This window comes from Sarcophilus harrisii, chromosome 6 (assembly GCF_902635505.1).
Source record: "Sarcophilus harrisii chromosome 6, mSarHar1.11, whole genome shotgun sequence".
NCBI classification, from domain to species: domain Eukaryota; kingdom Metazoa; phylum Chordata; class Mammalia; order Dasyuromorphia; family Dasyuridae; genus Sarcophilus; species Sarcophilus harrisii.
The window spans coordinates 50,904,041-50,924,271 of record NC_045431.1 but is presented as its reverse complement, the minus strand read 5'-3'; the positions used below and the strand labels follow the sequence as shown (position 1 = coordinate 50,924,271).

The 20,231-nt window shown below is 33.8% G+C and overlaps 1 protein-coding gene across 1 annotated transcript in view; it reads left to right on the top strand.

The window, feature by feature from the left end:
• Positions 1 to 20,231, top strand: part of LOC100918409 (transmembrane protease serine 11C-like) — a 75,717-nt gene that overhangs the window by 13,155 nt on the left and 42,331 nt on the right. Inside the window, exons 3-4 of the mRNA XM_031942780.1 lie at positions 1,034 to 1,101; positions 10,204 to 10,367. Coding sequence (XP_031798640.1) covers positions 1,034 to 1,101; positions 10,204 to 10,367 — 232 coding nt within the window. The remainder of the gene's footprint in view (positions 1 to 1,033; positions 1,102 to 10,203; positions 10,368 to 20,231) is intronic.

The following is a 20,231-nucleotide window of genomic DNA, read 5'->3' as shown; positions in this document are numbered from 1 at the left end:
ATGAGTATTTTATTAATAACCAGCATTAATAAACTTTGGAAATGATCAGGAATAAGGATTGAAGACACAAACTTGTCCAAGGGAAATACTGTGGTTTTCTTTTTATCTCCTGTACATTGGGGGAAATGGCAGTTTGAGTGATTTCCATGCACCGTACTTTAATCTCCAAAGAGAGAAAAGATAGAGGAAAAGGGTTGTGACTAATGGGGAAATAAAAGACCCAAAGCCAAGACCTATTAGGTAAAGGCAGACCTATCCTTCTCTGTCAGAAAGGGAAAATCCTCCTCAGCCAAATTATGCTTTTCATAGCAACATCTACTATATATATACACCAATGTTTTATGTATAATCATTAAAATTAGAGGCAATCAAGAAAAAAATTTGGGAAACTTGATGCTATATTTTAATTTCCCTTTTAGTTTACTCTAATTAACTATTGATTCAACTGAAAAAAGAGGTTTTACTGAAATGTCAACTGTTACAGATTGCATAAATTCAAGAATTTATATTTGATATTACTTTTGTTTAATTTATAATTTTCAGTTGATGCTCAATGATTAACAGGTTGACTTACAACCCATTGAATATGGAATGATAGTTCTGAAATATTATTGAATACCCACAGTCACAATTTCAATATTCCAGAACTATCATTTCTGGATTAAAGAGAATCTAAGCAGAAATCAGGACTGATTTTCATAGGGTCCCTGTGTTCCAAGATGACAAGTGCATCTAAGAGTTACATAGAATATGATGATTCCTAAAATCACTCTGTATGTGAGAACAAAGGAGAGAAAATGTAACTGAAACAAAAAGTAGAACCTCACACCTCCCTGATAAGTCTTTGTGTGACATGACAGACAAAAGCTGGATTTTATTTTTCTCTTCTGCAACATATCAGTATGCATTTTGGGGAAGGATATTTAACAATAGATATAAAAGTTAAAAGCTAGTTTTTCTAGGTATTTAATTATTTAATATTTAACACACTGTCATGTAGTGTCATAATAGTCATTTTGTTTTCTTTCAATAGATGAATAAAACATTTCAAGCATCCAAACTGAGAAGGCAGTACATCATGTCCCACACTGCCAAAGTCAGGTATGTATGTAACATAGTCAAAATCAAAAGTATCCGTGTACTAGTATCATCTACAAATAGACATGGGTTTTCCTTTTCTTTTTCCCAGTGTTCTTTCTCTCTAATGTGATGAACATAGTGTTGTTAAAGAATTGAAACCAATCTAAAATGTGAGTCTTAAATCCTTCACTTCTTCAATTGTGCAAGAGGGAGCTCAATCAGTTCTATGAGGCTTGAAATTAACCCAAATGAGGCAATTAGATTGGAGCCATCACCCAGAGTAATTTTACAGAAGTTTATACCACATTTCCTGGAAAGCAGCTGTGATAAGGGCCAGAACTAATAGGACCATTGATTTCTCCTCTCTCTGGGATAACTTTGCTTCCCCTTTGCTTCAAACAAAAGGCTGCAAATTTAGAGTAAAACAAGCCTCTAAGATCCCTGATTACTTAGCCCCAAACTATAGAGTTTCTGAAATATCTAGATGTTGTAGCAGATAGAGCACTGGCCTTCAGAGTCAAAAAGATCTGAGTTCATACTCTTCCCCTTTGGCAGTCTGGTGAAGCCTTTGGGCAACTTCCCACAAAAATATTTTTAAATGCATAAAATAAAAAACATAGAATTACAAAGAAAATAAATTGCATTAAAATAGAATTATTTTAAAAATTTAAGTTCACAGTACCAAGTTAAGAATGCCTGAATAAATGACCCAAGTAGGCAGATGATTTTCAAAGAAAATCAAACAAGGCAATCATCAGTAAGTTAACAGTAGAAAGAAAGATCTGGTAGAAGGTATTAATAAAAAGACCACAGGTGTCTTGAAAACAGGGGTTCAAAAGAAAGTTTAGTCATTGGGGTACCCAGATCAGAGCTGACTTTGGGACTCATTTTCTACTGAATTGGTGAATGATACATATGCAAATACACACACACACACACACACACACACCCCTGGTCTTGGACTGACTGGTCCCAAAACTTAGGTCTGGACTGAGTCTACAAATAGAAATTAAATAAATTCAGTTCATCTGCCATTTAACAGATTGCAAGGGTAGAAATGATTGGATCATTGATTTAGAATGGGAAAGGATTTTACAAGCCCACCTGGTCTAATCCCTTCATTGTATTTGCAGAAAGATTAAACAAATATGTTAGATCCTTGGAAAACATTAAAGTATTATATAAATGCTAGCTATTATTGCTCAACACTCCACCCAGAGTGTCCAAGTCAGAATTCTAACTCAGATCCCATGATTCCAAATGAAGTCCTCTTTCCACTGAGTCATGTTGCTTCCAGAATCCAGCCAGCTCTTATAAATACCTGTCTCATGCATCATACTTTGAATACTGACTTCTTATTCTACTTTTACTGAAGAGATTCCAGTTCTCTAAATGGGTGCTTACACACACTTATTTTATCATTTGCAATTGGTCATCAGCATCACTCTCCATAAAAATTTATTAAGCCTGGTGTTTTACAAGGTGTTAAATAGCAAATCCTTCTGGATACATAACATTTGAACTTGGTACCTAGTGATACGGCACTCCCATGGCAATTTGAGTGCAGGGGTGTTAAGGTAAATGTGTCAGGTGGTTTCATTGTATTCTCTATGCCAATGAGTTCCACAAATAGAAAGAAATGAAAAAAGAATTTCCCTGAGAATGAAAAATAAGATTTGAGTTTATTAAACTGATTGTTGCTGCCATTGCTAAATAAGAAGGGAATTCAAGGAAATTCATTTTGGAAATGCAGCAAATCCAGAACTTTGTAGAGAATAAAGAGAAATTTTTATAATTTATTGTTGTCATTTATTTATTTTTTAAGCATTTAAAATATATTTGATTTCTAAATTCTCTCCTATTCCTTCCCCACTCAACGGAAAAGCAAATGCTATGTTACAAATTATGCATATGAAATAATGCAAAACATATTTTCATATTAGCCACATAACAAAGAAAATAAAGAAAATGAAAAATATCTATTTCAATTTGAATTCAGAATTCATCAGTTCTTTTTCTGGGGGTAGATAGCATTTTTCATCGTTAAAGTCTTTTGGAATTGTCTTGAAACATTTTTATGAGTAGCAAAGTCTTTTACACTTGACCATCACTACAATATTGCTATTATATGTACAATGATCTCAGTTCTGTTCATAAACTTTGCAACTGTTCATATAGATCTTCACATGTTTTGAAACAATCTTCCTTGACATTTCTAATAGCACATTAATACTCCATAACAATCATATGCCACAACTTGTTCAGTCATTCCCTAATTGATGGCTATCTCTTTTATTTCCAATTCTTTGTCACCACAAAAAAAAAAAAGTTGATATATTTTTGCAGATATAGCTTCTTTTCCTTTTCCTTTCATCTCCTGAGGTATAGACCTAATAGTGTTATTTTTGGATCAAAGGGTATGAACAGTTTTATGGTTCTTTGGACATAGTTTCTAACAGTTCTCCAGAATGGTAGAATGAGTTCACATTTCCAACAGTTCAATAGAGTATCTCCCCTCATCCCTTCCAGCATTTGTAATTTCAAATAAGTATGAGGTGGTACCTTAGAGTTACTTAATTTGCATTTCTCTAATTAATAATGATTTAAAGCATTTTTCTTGTGATTATAAATAGCTTTGATTTCTTCTTCTGAAAACTATCTGTTCATTTCTTTTGACAACTTAGTAATTGGAGAATGGTTCTTATTTTTATCTGACTCATTTTCCTATATATTTGAGAAAAGAGACCTTTATCAAAGAAACTTGCTGTAAAATTTTTTAATATTACTTCATTGTCTAATGGTGCCTTTTATTAAAATGTAGTTTCTATGATTATCTGTTTTAATTAGATCTATTTTTGCTTTTGCTTTTTCTGAGATCATGATTACTACTTTGCCTTTTTTATTTCAGCTGAAGGAGAATCAATTCTGTTCCATCTCCTTGTTTTAACTCTGTGTGTCTATGTGTCTATGTTCCAAGTATGTCTCCTGTAAACAAAATATTGTTGGATCCATATTTTTAATCCATTCTGCTATCCGCTTCCATTTTATAGGTGAGTTCATCTCACTAGTATTCACAGTTTTCATTACTGTGTATTTCTCTCCATCTCATTTTCTCCTGTTTATTCTTTCTTCTTTATATCCTATCCCTTCTCAAAAGTTTTGCTTCTGACCACTGCTTCCCTCAATCTGTTCTCTCCTTTATCATCCCCTCTTAACTTATTCCCTACCTTTCCAATTTCCCTGTTGGGCAAGATAGATTTCTATATATGTATATATGTATATGTATATGTTTATATAGTCTCCCATCTTAAAATCAATTCTGATGAAGGTGAGGTTCAGCCATTGCTGGTCTTATTTTCCCCTGCAGTGTAAAAGCTATCCCTTATGTTCCTCTTTTATATGATATTATTTTCTCCATTCTACCTTTTCCTTTCCCCTTCTCCCAAGACATCCCTTCCTCACACCTTTATTTTTGAGGTCATCCCAACATAATCAGTTTACTTTTGTGCCCTATCTATAACTTCCCTAATAATGATAAAGATTTTAGGAATTACATGTAACATCTTCCCCATATAGGAATGTAATTTGTTTGACTTTGTCTCTTATTATTTCCCTTTCATGCTTACCTTTTCATGGTTCTCTTGAATCTAGCGTTTGAATGTCAGAATTTCTATTCAGCTCTGGTCCTTTCATTAGAAATACTTGAAATTTTTCCCCTGAAGAATTACCTCAGTTTTGTTATGTAGGTTTTGGTTGTAATCTTAGCTTTTCTGTCTTTCAAGCCCTCTGTTCCTCTCATGTGAAAGATGCTAAATCTTTTGTGACCCTGATTGTAACTCCACAATATTTGAACTATTTATTTAAGGCTATGAAGTGTTTTCTCTTTGACATGGAAGCTCTGGAATTTGGCTATAATATTCCTGAGAGTTTTCATTTTGGGATATCTTTCAAAAGGTGATCAGTTAATTCTTTCAATTTCTATGTAAAACTTCTGAATCCAAGATGTTGAGCAGTTTTCCTTGAAATAATTTCTTGAAATACAATGTCTAGGCCCGTTTTGGTAATGATTTTTGGGTAGTCCAATAATTCTCAAATTATTTATCCTTGATCTATTTTCAAGGACCATATTTCATATTCTTTTGTTTATACTTAATTTTATTGTTTCTTGATGTCTCAAAATTAGTAGTTTCCAGTTGCCCAATTCTTATTTTTAAGGAATCATTTCCTTCAGTGATCTTTGTATTTCTTTTTCCATTTGGGCAGTTCTGCTTTTAAATTAATTCTTCAGTGAATTTTTATACCTTCTATTTTATTTGGCCTATTTTGCATTTTAAGGAGTTTTTTCTTCCATGAATTTTCATGCCTTTTTTTTTTTAACTATATAGGCTAATCCTGTTTTTTAAGGTATGATTTTCTTCAGTATTTTTGTGCATTTATTCTTTTCTTTCTTCTTTTCTTTCATCCTTTATTTTCATTTTTAATCAATTATGCAAAAGTTCTCCTATGCTTAATGATTTATTACCTAATTTCATAGACTAAAGCATTATATTGATATTATAAATTTCACCATTTCCAAATGGTGAAAAACAAATACATATTTCTCAGCTTTTACTTGCCAGGAAGTTTGAGCCTTTCATTCTATTGACTTCCTTGTATTTCAGTTAGTTTCCCTGTAGTTTTTATTACTTTTCATCAAACAAGGAAATCTAAGTGATCAGTGTGAGGGAATAGTCCACCAGGAGGAATTCAGGATAGGATTCATAGACCTGAGCTATAAGGGACAGTAATCTATCCAGGAAAGTGATCAATAATGGGGGTGATGGGAATGTTTTTAATGATCTATGTCTAAAGATTAGAAAATGTCAGAACAATAAAGATTGTATAAAAAAAAGAATCCATTAATCCCCAAATTGTAACCTTTCTGCCAGCCAAAACTGACAAAGGAATAGAGAAGGAAAGAAAAAGGGGGGATGAGAATTACAAGTCATTAAAAATTCCTTTAAGTTAAGGAGTCAATGTATTTATATTTAAAATATTTTTGTAATTGTATTTCAATTTTTATAATCCTCTGTATTTTATTTTATGCATTTAAAAACATTATTCCAAGAAAAGGTCTATAGGCTTTACCATACTTTCAGTTTAAGGGCCCCTGCTTCAGGTCATAGCTTTCAAGAAGTGAGAAGGCATTTTATCATTGAATAATAAAGATCCATTTTTGTTTCTTCAATGTGTATCTAAAATATGTGATCTAAGAGAAAAGGTCAGAGTGACACATTTCATATCTGATAAAATCCCTTAATGACTAGAGTAATATGATTAGTGTTTGGCAGAAACACTCCATGAAGTACATAAGATTTGTCCATTCAGATATGAAAAGATGGAGCTATTATCTCTGAAGTAACAACTTAGGAAACAAAAGACAAAGAGATAGGAAAGAACCCCTGAATTAAATGCAATTGCTGATGGTCTAACACTATACCAAAATATAAGAAAGAGAGAAAATACTTATATTCCTGAGAGAAAAGAAAAGAAAAAAATTGACATTGCATTATTTCATGGGATATTTGTTTGTCACATTACAATACAGATAAGTATTTCCAAAAAGGCAGCCTCAAAAGTAATTGCACAGTAAGTAGAGCACTGGCCCTGAAATTGGGAGGACCTGAGTTCAAATAGGACCTCTGACACTGTAATCTTGAGCAAGTCATTTAATCCTCATTGCATTTAAAATAAATAAATAAATAAATAAGGTAATTTCAGCTTATGTTCAAACACTGGTCGCTGAGGATCAAGAGTACTTTGAAAAATTTGATAAATGCCTCCATATTAAATCAGTATATAGTGTGATATTTAGTGAATTCAATGTAAAAGTGGGAGGAAGGTAAGTACATAGAAAAGCATGATTCAGGAAAAAGGAATGAGAGAGGCCAAAAACTTCATGTCTTTATATCACACAGTTGTTTAGAGAAGAGAACAGTTAGGTCCTAGGTATGTCAAGTACCAATTAATATGACAGAAAATGAAATAAATTATATCTTAACAAACAGGAAAAGACTTCTATTGTAAGAATTAGTTAAATAATTTCTTTATGTACAGAGTTCTGTCTTGTCAGAAAAAAAAAGGAAAGCAAGTAGGAAAAATAATAATGAGAAAAATATATCCAGTATGGTAGTGTGCCCCTATAGCCTCTGTTATCAGTAAGATTGAAGCTGGTAGATCACTTGAGTTTGAGAATTCTGAGTTACAGTGAGCTAAGCTGATCAGTTACTCACACTAAGTCTAACATCAACATGGTAAATCCTCAGGCGGTAGAGGTCCATTAGATTGCTGGAATCTGATTAGTTAGTAATAGAACAGGTCAGGTTCTTTCATGGGATTAATAGTGAATTGTCTCTTCAAGTCTGTGGATTATAGCTTTACATCCAGCCTGGGCAAGAAAGACCCAATCTCAAGGGCAAAAAAAGTGTTCAACTGAAGCAATTTAAACTTAAATTACTAAAACAAGTACTTTCAGTAGCAATGAAAAATGGGAAATGGATGGCAGAAATATCGGATATCCATTATAATAATGTTATGTGGATTTTAAAGGTTATAAATATATTATCATGACAAGAAAATCAAAAAACACGAGAAAAATTGGCAAATATTTGTTGTGTTTTATCATACAACCAAATGGAAAGACATGGAGGAAAAAGGAAATAGCAGTTTAAAATAAAAATTTGTTTTATAAAAACCTTATGAAGAATGATGGATGATTGTGAGCAGTATTATCTCTTAAATCAGACATAAGTAGTGTAGGATCAAAGCAGTTTAAAGAAGTCTTGGCAAGAGATCTAACTAAGCAAAGTCATACTACAGACATAAGAGAACAAAAAAATGGAAGGAAATCAACAAAATAATTTTTAAAATGCAAAAGATCTGTAAAGTTGTTATAACTACTTTTACCAACCACAGAACAGTGGGGTTACTACATTTAAAACCTAACATCACAGTACCAGAATTGTTTGTGGAGGGTGTAAAAATGGAAAATAAGAAAGAAAAATGGGAAATGAACATAATTTGGACCACATGTATATAGAAAAGGTTCATACTGGAGGATATACAATAGTATGATCATGGAAAATGAATCTATATTTATTAAAAGGATAGCAAAGAGATGGGAAAAATCTCAGATCTTTTTAAAATCCTCCCCACTCCTAAAAGGTGATTGAGAAAATATCAACAACTCTTAAAGTAATAAGTCTACTCTCCCAAAATCTTTTGAGTTATCTATACTTGAATGCAGGACATTTACCAAAAGGCTGTTAGTGGAGAATGAAGGTCCATTCACAGTAGCATTTTTAATGGACCAAGAAAGTGCAGGATACAGAAGGGCCATACCATGGGAAAACCATCTCAGAAGATAAGCTAAACCAGATGGAAGGGAACTGACAGATCTTAAATCTATTGGTCAATCAGGAGATGTCTATCCCAAGTATGTGAAGACTTTTCCTGGTACAATGGACAAAAAGAACTACTGTTCCAACAACTATGAAGGTAGCTGAAGTAGGTGCTATAGAATATTCAGAGATTAATCAAACATTGAAGACAGGAGGATCTTCCACTGCATCCCAGGCCATCACCAGACTAGCTTGACCTTTGTCCTGCCATTGGACTTTGCTAACTCAGGAAGAGAGAAGCTGATCACTGTAAAATTCTGCCTCATTTAAATTGAATTCACCTGCAAGTCATCACCTGGGATATCATTAGTCCTTTTCAAAAATGAAGAAGTAACAACAGTTATTGTGCCATATGAAATAACAAAATGGACATTTTTAGAGGAAACTAGAAAATACTCTATGAACTGACACAGAGGGAAGTAAGTAGAATAAAAAGAACATAATAGGGAGTGAGCGTGATCAGGTTGCAACTTATAAATATTGACGTATTTAGAATACATGTAAAAGGTGTCTTCAAGGAAATGTAGTACAGGAAGAAATGATCAAATGGACAGATGGAAAGGGTTTTAGATGACAAGTAAATAGTCACTGGACTCTTGTTTTATCAGAACAAATCAAGGAAGTCCCGAGTTTGGGGTAACTTTCTAACTCCCTCAACAGTTGGGTGACTTTCTGTGATGGACTTGTAAGACAATATGGACAAGTCACATAAAACAAGCAGGAACAGGTAGGCTGCAATCTGCATTGCTTGAGGGAATTTCCAAGTTAATTAATACTGAGAATCCATTTCCCTATTTGAGAATGCTTTCTGGTTAAATTATCTCTAGATGCAAGTACAAATTATAAATGTTCTAAATATTGTGAGAACAATCATTTTTTGTTCCTTTAACTACAGTGCATAGGACAAGAAGAGTGACCTCCAATATATTAGAAGAAACTTCCTATATTCTGACTCTACCAAGATATGAGCATAATTGCTTAAAAATCATCATCTAGTGACCAACTTTCTGAGACAGATTCTCTCCATATTCAGTAAAGTTGAGGCTTATACAACAAACATTGCCAAACACGTATGCATAGAATTTCAAATCATACATAAGTCCAGATCTCAAAGACCAACAAGTTTAAATACATGACAAAACTCACACTCAGAGAAGTGAAGTGAATTGCCTAATATAACCCAGGTACTATGTCAGAGGTAAGATCTGAATCTGGCTCTTCTGGTTCCAAACTCAGTTCTCTTTCTTCACTTTAGAAACATAACTCAGCCTAGAACCTACTGGAACTTGGATTCTTTTAATGAGATCTCCAGTAGTCCAGAGTTACATCTATATCATGTTGAGGGATCAAAATAGGACCATAGGGGAGGAAATTACATGTCAACTAATAAAAATAAATCAAAATAGAGCTCTTCTACTGGCCTTTCCTAGGAACCCATGAAGAATTAGTAACAAGAAGCTAGAAGATATTCTTGAGAATAAGGACTATTTTTATATCTAGTGCCTGGCACAATGTCTGACATATAGTAGGTCTTTAATAAATATTAATTGATTAGCTTCTTTATATTAACTCCTCCCTTGGTGAAGTGAACATTGACGGTCATAGCTATTGCACTGTTATTCCCTAATAACAATGGTAAGAACATAGCAACAATATGATTCATTTTTCTATTTAATTCCTGCAGAGAATCCAATGGTAAAACAGTGGTGGATGTGGTGCTGAAGTTTAAATCCTGTTACAATAATAACGCAGCAAAATTTCGAGACAGGGCAAGAGATATTTTACTTCAGAAACTGACAGGTGATACTGGGTCATTGTGCATAGACACTTCCTCATTTAAACTTTCAGGTAAGATTTTTAAAGTTCTATTATTTAGTTAGAATATATTTAGCTTTGTTTTGTATATGGGAGCAGCAATTTTCCCATTAGGTATATTGGCTTAATTAATGGGGATTATATTTAGCCCAGAAGCAGTTTAACATATATAGAAAGATGATATGAAAGAGGGCCAGTAAGCCCTGGGTTCCAGTCCAGTCTCTAGCAGAAAGGTTAAGACTCATTGGCTAGGTGTCCATAGGCAAAACTTTATCCTCTAGGTCATTCTCTAAAAAAAAAAAAAAAAAAATTGTAGAAATTCTAACTTACATTGGTAGAGGGAACTTTCTTCCTGAAGTCCCCAAACCATTGAAATCACATGTCTAGTTGCTTTCCCTATCCAACTATTATTGGAATAATGAATATCCCCCTCAAAAAAATACCACTAACAAAAATGAAGCTGTTATAAAATCATATTATTTATATATAGATATATGTACATGTCAATGCTCCCAATTATATTGCTCAGACAACCTACCCCCAAATTCCTTTATCATATTAAAATTATTTACTGTCATTTCTATTTCTCAATTAAAAGAATCCTTTATTACATTATAAGAAGAGTCCATCTTAAACAGATGCGTAAATTCTGCTCTCAGAAAAATTTGTCCAAGGAAAGAAAGTATCCTCCCTTCTTTAAGAACAAAATTGGCTTAAATGTTCATCATTCTTATTGCCTGTAGGATGAATTCTGAACTTCTCAAGTTAATATTTAATGTACTTTATAAGCTGATTCTAGCTAGTGTTTTCAAGGACATCAAACATTATTCCTCTTCATATGCTCTATACTTCAATCTAACTGGCGACCAAACTCCAAACTCAGCATCCATTTCAGGTCACATGCTCATGAAGCTTCACTCCTCAGAATTAGTTCCCTTCAAAGTTTGTCCAATCTGCCAGCACTGATTAGAAGCCTTTCTTGAACTCCCTAGTTGCTAGTGCCTTCTTCCTCCTCAGATTATCATATTTATGACTTCACCTATTTACATGTTACATATCCCCTAACACAGTGTAAGCTCTTTGAATGCAAGATTTTTATCATTTTATTTTTTCTATTCCTAGCACCTAGAAAAGGACTGTGCATGTAGTAAGTACTTAAAAATGCTTTTTAGATTGGACTGAATAGAATTAGTGCCTAGTACTTCATACGATAAGGTGGTGGGTTTATTCCTTTATAGACTTTGAGGGATAATGTATAACACTAATTCTGACAAATTCATGGATAGTAGAGAATGAAGATGTAAACTTTCCACTACTATTAGAAAAAGAAAAAACTCACAAGTGCATTATTTACTGGTGGTCAACAATATCACATACAAACAAAAGAATATTATTACTACTCTTGTTACTATTACTGTGGCTTTAGGAGATATCATAAAAGAAGAGAGGATGAATTATTTTATATAGCAAAAATTATAAAATGGTTTCGTATTAAAATCAATCCTTGGTTATGTAATGCACTAAAATGGATAGAAAGCCAATTGGGAAGTTAGAAGAGTCTGTGTTTTTTTAACCATAGACTTGCAGGTTGAATCATATTTTGCTTAAACTAATTTTAATTTTGAGAGGTATAGTCACTCTCAGAATCAAAGCAACCCTCGATTAAATCTTGCCTCTGAACTGTATTAGCTGTGAGATCCTGAGCAAAATCATTTAACATCTTGGTGCTCCAGACAAAATAACTGCAGAAGAGTCACATATTTTTATTACTAGAGGGAATATGTATATGCATATGTGTATGTGTATAATTTATATCTACAGTTATATATATACAGTATATATATATATATATAGTATATAATATACAGTGTATATACAGATATATATCTCCTTAAGAATGTAGTAATTGATTGCTGGGAGAGTTATAAGAAAAGAGAGCTGACTAAAGATGAATAAATTTTCAAAAATAATCCACAAAGTGGATAATCTACAGAATAAAAATCTAAAGTTTTCTTATTAGGTCAAATACAAATTCCTCCGTTTAGGAATTAAAATTCTGTCAGATCTGTCTACAAACTATCTTTCTCCAGTCAGTTATTGCCTGGCTTCCTTCAAACTCAAATCTACCTCCTTGAAAAGACCCTTTTGATTCAGTATGACTGATGACCAGTCCTCTAAAATTATTTTGAATTTGTTTGTATATTCTTTGCGTACACCTATTAAAATAGGTATTACTTTCTCCCAAAAAGAATAACTTGGGGGCAGCTAAGTGGTGCAGTGGATAGAGTACCAGCCCTAAAGTCGGGAGGACCTGAGTTCAAATCTGACCTCAGACACTTAACACTTCCTAGCTGTGTGACCCTGGGCAAGTCACTTAACCCCAATTGCCTCAGCAAAAATAAATAAATAAATAGATAGATAAAAGCTACTTGACTGTAGGGACTATTTCATTGTATCTTTGTATTTCTAGTGGCTAGGGTCTGGATCTGACACATATTAGATACTTAGTAAATACTTCATGAATTAAATAATTGAAATTAAACAGCAAAGACCAGGATTTCTTAAACTCCTTTTCCATTTGTGATCCTTTTCAGTCAAAAAGTTTTTACATAAGCCTGTATATAAGGATATAGAAAATCGGTATGCAAATCAAACATTTACTGATAATACATCATAAAGAAATTTATTTTAAAACAATTCTTTGATAAATATATAATTTTACCATTTATTAAAGTCAAAAGCAAATTTGCATATTATTGAGATAGATATGCTTGCTTATTTTTACATAAAGAATTAAATCTTGTCAGAATATTTTTTGTCAATTTTTTTTATGCCCACTACATTTAGTTATATGGCCCCATAGGGGGTCACAACCCACAGTTTAAGAAGTTTTGATGTAGACTATACTTTATCCTATTTTCCTGTAAAAATCAATGAAGACGTACAGGATACTGCAGAAGAAATGGTTGAGTCTGATTCTGTCAACACTGTATATCTTGAGTTTATTAGACTTATTCAGTTAAACATCTTTTGCCACTAAGATGCAACCAATGCTCAGAAATACACACACACACACACACGTGTGTATATATATATATATATATATATATATATATATATATATTTCCCCCACCCCCACCCCGAGGCATTTGGGGTTGAATGACTTGCCCAGGATCACACAGCTAAGAAGTGTGAAGTGTCTGAGGTCAAATTTGAACTCAGATCTTCCTGCTGATGCTCTACCCACTGAACCACCTAGCTGTCCCCAGAAATATTTTAAATGCCATTTACATACATACCTCACCAATCTGATATAGATTCTCCCTTACCACTATAATTCTTTTTGCCTTTGTAATTTATGTGTATCAAGAGATAATATTTATTGACACTCATTATTTAAAATTTGAATTGATTCTAGACTGTTTTCTCCTTATCTTTAGCACTGGCAATGAGAGAATATACAGAACATTAACAAAACCTGATTCTCTTGATGCATAAGTGGGTATCTAACCCACTATTAAAGTGTGGTTTAAACGCAAGAAGCAATTGATTCATTATGGTTTTAGTTACTGATCATTATTGTTTTAGCAGTCAGATGAACGTTAAAAAAAAGTGACTGTCATTTCCATGGACAGAACTAGAGATAGGAAATTAAGTGACAAAAAAGTTTTATTAAATCCCCGGGTGTGTTGGCAAGCCTGGGCAATAGCTGTCCAAGATACCATCAGCACTCAATAGTTGTAACTATAGGATAAATTGTATGTTCAGGACAAGAAGGAGTATGGGTTATAAAACAAAGAGGAAAAAAAGGGTTTTCATGCTAGAAAAATTTACAACCCACAATTATTTTTCAACCAAACCCATGATTTCTTTGCTGTAGTAAACTCCTTCTGCCAATACAGCTAACGTAAAAATTGCAGGGCACTGAGGGGGTAAGAGACTATCAAACACATGACTTGAATCCAGGTCTTGCTGGCTTTCAGGACAATTCTCCATCCACTATTCACTCTGTCAGGAGGCCTCTTAAATTCTCCATGCTAAATTAAACTAAAAGTTGGAATAGAAACTGTACCTGTAACTTCATTGTTAAAAGAAGCTTGCACATGAGGAAATAACTTCTATCAATGAAGACTAGCATTTTTCCTGCAACTTAGAATCTGTTGAGAATTGTCTAGAGTTCTGAGCAATGAATGATTTGGTCAGAATTGGTCTTCCTGGCCAAATTCGTTCTAGTCTGTCCATTCTGCCATGCGGCCTTTTCCACTGAATGTAACAGCAAATCAAAAGAGTAAGTAAACATGCACCTGTTCTATATATCTACTGTATCTAATCCTGCCTAGTGGAGAAGACTCCATGAAGGAATCAAATAGACTTTCCTATATAGTCTTATAAGTCTCACATTCCAAATTCAATTTAATAAGTATTTATTAAGAGTCCACTATACAGAACCAGGAGATCATTATATACTTCAACAACGATACTGTTTGAGGACATATTCTGATGGAAGTGGATTTCTTCGACAAAGAGATCTAACTCAGTTTCAATTGATCAAGGATGGACAGAAGCAGCTACACCCAAGGAAAGAACACTGGGAAATGAGTGCAAACTGTTTGCATTTTTGTTTTTCTTCCCGGGTTATTTTTACCTTCTGAATCCAATTCTCCCTGTGCAACAAGAGAACTGTTCAGTTCTGCACACATATATTGTATCTAGGATATACTGTGACCTATTTAACATGTATAGGACTGCTTGCCATCTGGGGAGGGGGGTGAGGGAGGGAGGGGAAAAATCAGAACAGAAGTGAGTGCAAGGGATAATGTTGTAAAAAATTACCCTGGCATGGGTTCTGTCAATAAAAAGTTATTAAAGAAAAAAAAAGAGTCTGCTATATGTAAGGCACAGTGCATATATGAAGACACAAAAGAAAAAGTTCTTGCCCTTGAGGAATTTACATCCTACACGGAGCTATAACATGGAAAGAGATAAAGAAAGTCAGGATATGGGAAGCTAGCTGATACAATGGACAGAGTGCTGGATCTGAAGTTAGGAAGACTCAGGTTCAGCCACTTATTAGTTATATCACCCTAGGTAAGTCATTAACCATGTTTGCCTCAGTTTCCTCATCTGTAAAATGATAAAAAGACAATGTCAAACCACTTCAATATTTTTGCCAAGAAAACCACAAATGGGGTCAGAAGAAAATCGACATGATTGAAACAACTGAACAACAAAAGGCAGAATAAGTCACAGAGGGAGAGAACAATTTTAGAAAAATGGGATATCAAGAAAGGTTTTGCATAAAAGGTTGTAATTGATCTGAACTTCAAAGGAAGCTAAGGAGTCTAAGAATTGGAAGCAAACAAGGACTTTGTTGTAGGAATGGGGACAATCTATACAGAGACCTGAGGTCCAGAAACAATTCTGAGATCAGGTAAAGGCACTGGAACTATTTGAATGCTAAGAAGAGTAATAGAAAATGAGTTTTAAAACACCATAGACCATATTGTAAAACACAAGTTTAAAAACTTTGAATTCTATCCTAGAGGCAAAAGAAAAGCAAATGATGATTTTTGAGCAAGGGACTGACATGATCAGCCATGTGCTCTAGAAATTACAAGCAGATAGAAATTTATTTTTTAAAAATCCCGAGTTAAAGTAATGCAAAAATTCTTTCTATGGTCAAAGATCAAACCTGGAATGTTAAATAAAGCATGCTCATGTAGGACCATTTCTGTTATGTGGAAGTCAACCAGGAGAAATGATTAAAGAATAAATGAAAGTTTGTCTAATTAATATAAGTAGAATTAGTAGTCCTAGAATAACTTTTTTTTTCTTAATAACCAATAAAAAGCTTAAATTTAGTTAGAATATGATTAGTATTTAATGTGCAGAATATTTTCTCTGGTGATACTTTTAGGAAAAGCATTGAAATTGATATTCAAGGGTAGATTATGTGCATCTTGTGAACCATGTGAACATTTCCAGTGCTTCTCTAATTTGGGGCATCTTGTGTTTCTTTTGATCTAATTCAATTCTGCTTTGCTCATAAAGCACAGAACATTTTCTGATGAGGGCACGCCATGCTGGGTGGTCCTGTGTCAGTTTCTCCCATGTTATCCAATCAAGTCTAAAGTTCTTGAGAGACCTTGATAGTATCCTTGTATTGCCTTTTTCTGACCACCCTGTGAGCACTTGTTATATATGAGTCCTCCATAAAATAATTCTTTTGGCAAGCATTCGTTTGGCATTCAAACAATGTGGCCAACCCATCAGAGCTGTGCTCTCTGCAGTAAGGTTGGAATGCTTGGAAGTTTAGTTAAAGACCTCAGTGTGCCATACTTTGTTGCATCTCAGCTTCCGAGGCTGCATGAGTGCACCCATTATCTGCAAACTTGTAGCCTTTTCAAATTAAAGAATTTACCAACAGAGCCGTAGCTGACTGATTCCATGATTGTCCTCTTTGAAGGCATTTGGCAATCATGCTAAAAAGTACAGGAGCAGAAACACAGCCTTGTTTCACTCTACTGGTGACTGGAAAGCTCAAGAGCATCGCCCATTGTCTAGAACTGGGCAAGCATGACCCAGCCACAGCAAACTAGGAAAAAGCACTGGGAGATACTGAATCAGCAGCTGCAGCATGGCTTCCAGAGCTCTCAGCCCACAAAAGGAAATTATAAGGGTCCTTATATAGCTAGCACTGAGGCAGGACACTGCCACTTTGCCATACTCTGATCTGGGTCACAGTCCAGGGTAGCAGTCTCAGGGCAAAGAAGAGCATCAGTTGTAGCCAGTGGAGTGGGTATCTTTCTAATGGTTTCAGGGTAGGAAAAAATGTTTGCAGTTACTCACAGACCAGAGCACAGGTCAGGAGAGAAATTAGTTCATGTATCCTGAGGTCATACCACATTGGAAGAACTGAAAATATACAGGTCCCTGGAAATATCTCTGAAAAACAGCTGCACAAAACCCCTGAAGCTTGGGGCAATGCACCCACCAACCTGGAAATAGAGCCCTGCTTTAAACAAAAAGTTATAAATCTAGTAATAGGCTGGGAAAATAAGTAAACTATAGAAAAGGATTCTGACTAGAGAAAGTTACTATGGTGACAAAAAAAGATCAAAAGTACACTCAGAAAATAACAAAGTCATTCTATATCCAAAGCCTTTAAGAAAAAAAAATGAAGTGGTCTCAGGACATGGAAGAGCTCAAAAAGTATCTTAAAAATCACAATAGAGACAGAAAAAACTGGGAAGAGAAATGAGAGTGATGCAAGAAAAGCATGAAAAACAAGCCAACAGTTTGGTAAAAGTGACCTCAAAAATACTGAAGAAAGTAACATCTTAAAAAACAGTCTAAGCCAAATGGTCAAGAAGTACCAAAAAATGATGAGGAGAATAATACCTTAAAAAGCAGAATTGGCCAAATAAGAAAAAAATTATCTGAAGAAAACAGCTCCAAATGGAAAAGGAGGTACAAAAGCTCACTGAAAAAAATAATCCCTTAAAAATTAGAATTGCTCAAATGGAAACTAATGACGTGAGAAATCAAGAAACAATAAAATAAAAAGAAAAGAATGAAAAATAGAAGACAATGTAAAATATCTCATTGGAAAAAAACGTATCTGGAAAATAGATCCAGAAGAGATAATTTTTTAAAATTATCAGATTACCTGAAAGGATGACGAAACAAAAAGATCTAGACATCATCTCTCAAAAAATTGTCAAGGAAACCTGTCCTGAAATTCTGGATAAAATAGAAATTGAAAGAATCCACCAATAACCTCTCAAAAGAGATCCCAAAATAAAAACTTCCAGGAATGTTATAATCAAATTTCAGAGCTCCAAGGCCAAGGAGAAAATATTGTAAGCAGCCAGAAAGGCAATTCAAGTATTCTAGAACCACAGTCAGGATAATGCAAGATTTAGTAGCTTTTATATTAATAGAATCAGGGGGCATGGAATATGATATTACAGAGGGCAAAGAAGCTAGGATTGCAATCAAGAATGAGCTCACCGGCAAAACTGTGTATAATCCTTTGGGGGAAATGAATATTCGATGAAATAAAGGATTTCAGGCATTCTTGATGAAAAGACCAGAGTGATAAAAAATTTGGCTTTCAAATATAAGACTCTAGAGAAGCCTAAAAAGGGAAACAGAAAGGAAAATCATAAGGAATTTAAATGAGTTTTAACTATTGGCATTCCTACATGGAAAGAAGATACTTGAAACTCATAAGAATTTATACATTAGGACAATTAGAAGGAATATATATAGGCACAGGTGTTAGTTGAATGTAAAAGGATGATATCTAAAAAATAAAATTAAGAGATGAGAGAGAAATGTACTGGGAAAAAGGGAAAGGGAGAGGTAGAATGGGGTAAATTATCATTCATAAAAGAGTCAAGAAATTTTCAGTGGAAGGGAAGAGATAGAGGGGAATGAGTGAACTTTGCTCTCATGTAAATTAACTTTAAAAGGGAATACCATACATGCTCAATTGGGTATAGAAATCTATTTTACTCTACAGAAAAAAGGGAAGAGAAAGGGATGAAAGGAAGGGTTATGATAGAAGAGAGGGCAGAGTGGAGGAGGGTAGTCAGAAGCAAAAACACTTTTGAGAAGAGACAGAGTGAAAGAAAAGAGATAATAGAAGAAGCAGGGGGAAATACAGTTAGCAAAAGTAATTGTGAAAAAATTGAAGCAAGTTTCTCTGATAAAACCTTCATTTCTCAAACATAAAAAAGACAACTGAGTCAAATGTATGAAAACAAGAGCCATTCCCCAACTTATAAGCTATCAAAAGATAACAGTTTTCAGATGAAGTAATCATAGTTATCTATAGCCATGTGAAAAAAATCTTCAAACACTATTAAGAAAATGCAAATTAAGACAATCCTGAAATATTATCACATAACTATTGCATTGGCTAATAGAACAGTAAAGGAAATGACAAATTTGAAGGAGATGTGGGAAAAAATGAGTTGACTGATCTGTGAACTGATTCAGCCATTCTATAAAGCAAATTGGGATCTATGCCCAAGGGCTATAAAACCTCGCATACCCTTTAATCCAGCAATACCATTACTAGTTCTATATCCCAAAAGAGATTTTTAAAAAACAGAAAGAAAAAGGATCTACATGTACAAAAAGTATTTATAGAAGCTCTTGTAGAAATTGAAGGGATGCCCATCAATTGGGTAATGGCTGAATCAATTGTTATATGTAATTATGATGGAATGCTATTGTATTTCATCATATAAATAAGAAATAAAGAGCAGGATGCTCTGAGAAAAACCTGGAAGCACTTCCATAAGCTGATGCAAAGTGAAATGCACTGTGTACAGAGTAACAACAATATTGTAAGATGGTCAGCTGTAAATGGTCATCATAACTATTCTCAGAAATACAATGATCCAAAACAACTCTGAAGGTTTTACATTGAAAAATGTTGTACCCAGAGAAAGAACTGACAGTAATCTGAATGCAGGTTGAAGTATTTTTTTTTTGCTTTCTTCATTTTTCTTGAGGGTTTTGGGGGGTTTTGCCTGTTTCCTTTCAAAATATGACTATTATGGAAATGGTTTGCCTGACTATATATGTATAACCTATATAGAATTGTTTGCATTCTCAGTAAGGCAAGGTTGGAGAGAAAGGAAGGGAAAGAATCTGGAACTCAAAGTTTTAAAAAGAAATGTTCAAAAAATGTTTTATATGTAACTGGGGGAAATAAAATAATAATTTAAAAAATAAAATTAACTATAAACACAATAAAAATAAAATGTAGCTGAACTAGAAAAAAATAACCAGATCTTTAAAACTATGAGATAGTTCATCATATATTAAAGAGATGGTATCTGTAATACATCCCCATCTCACAAAACTGCTCCAAAAATCAAG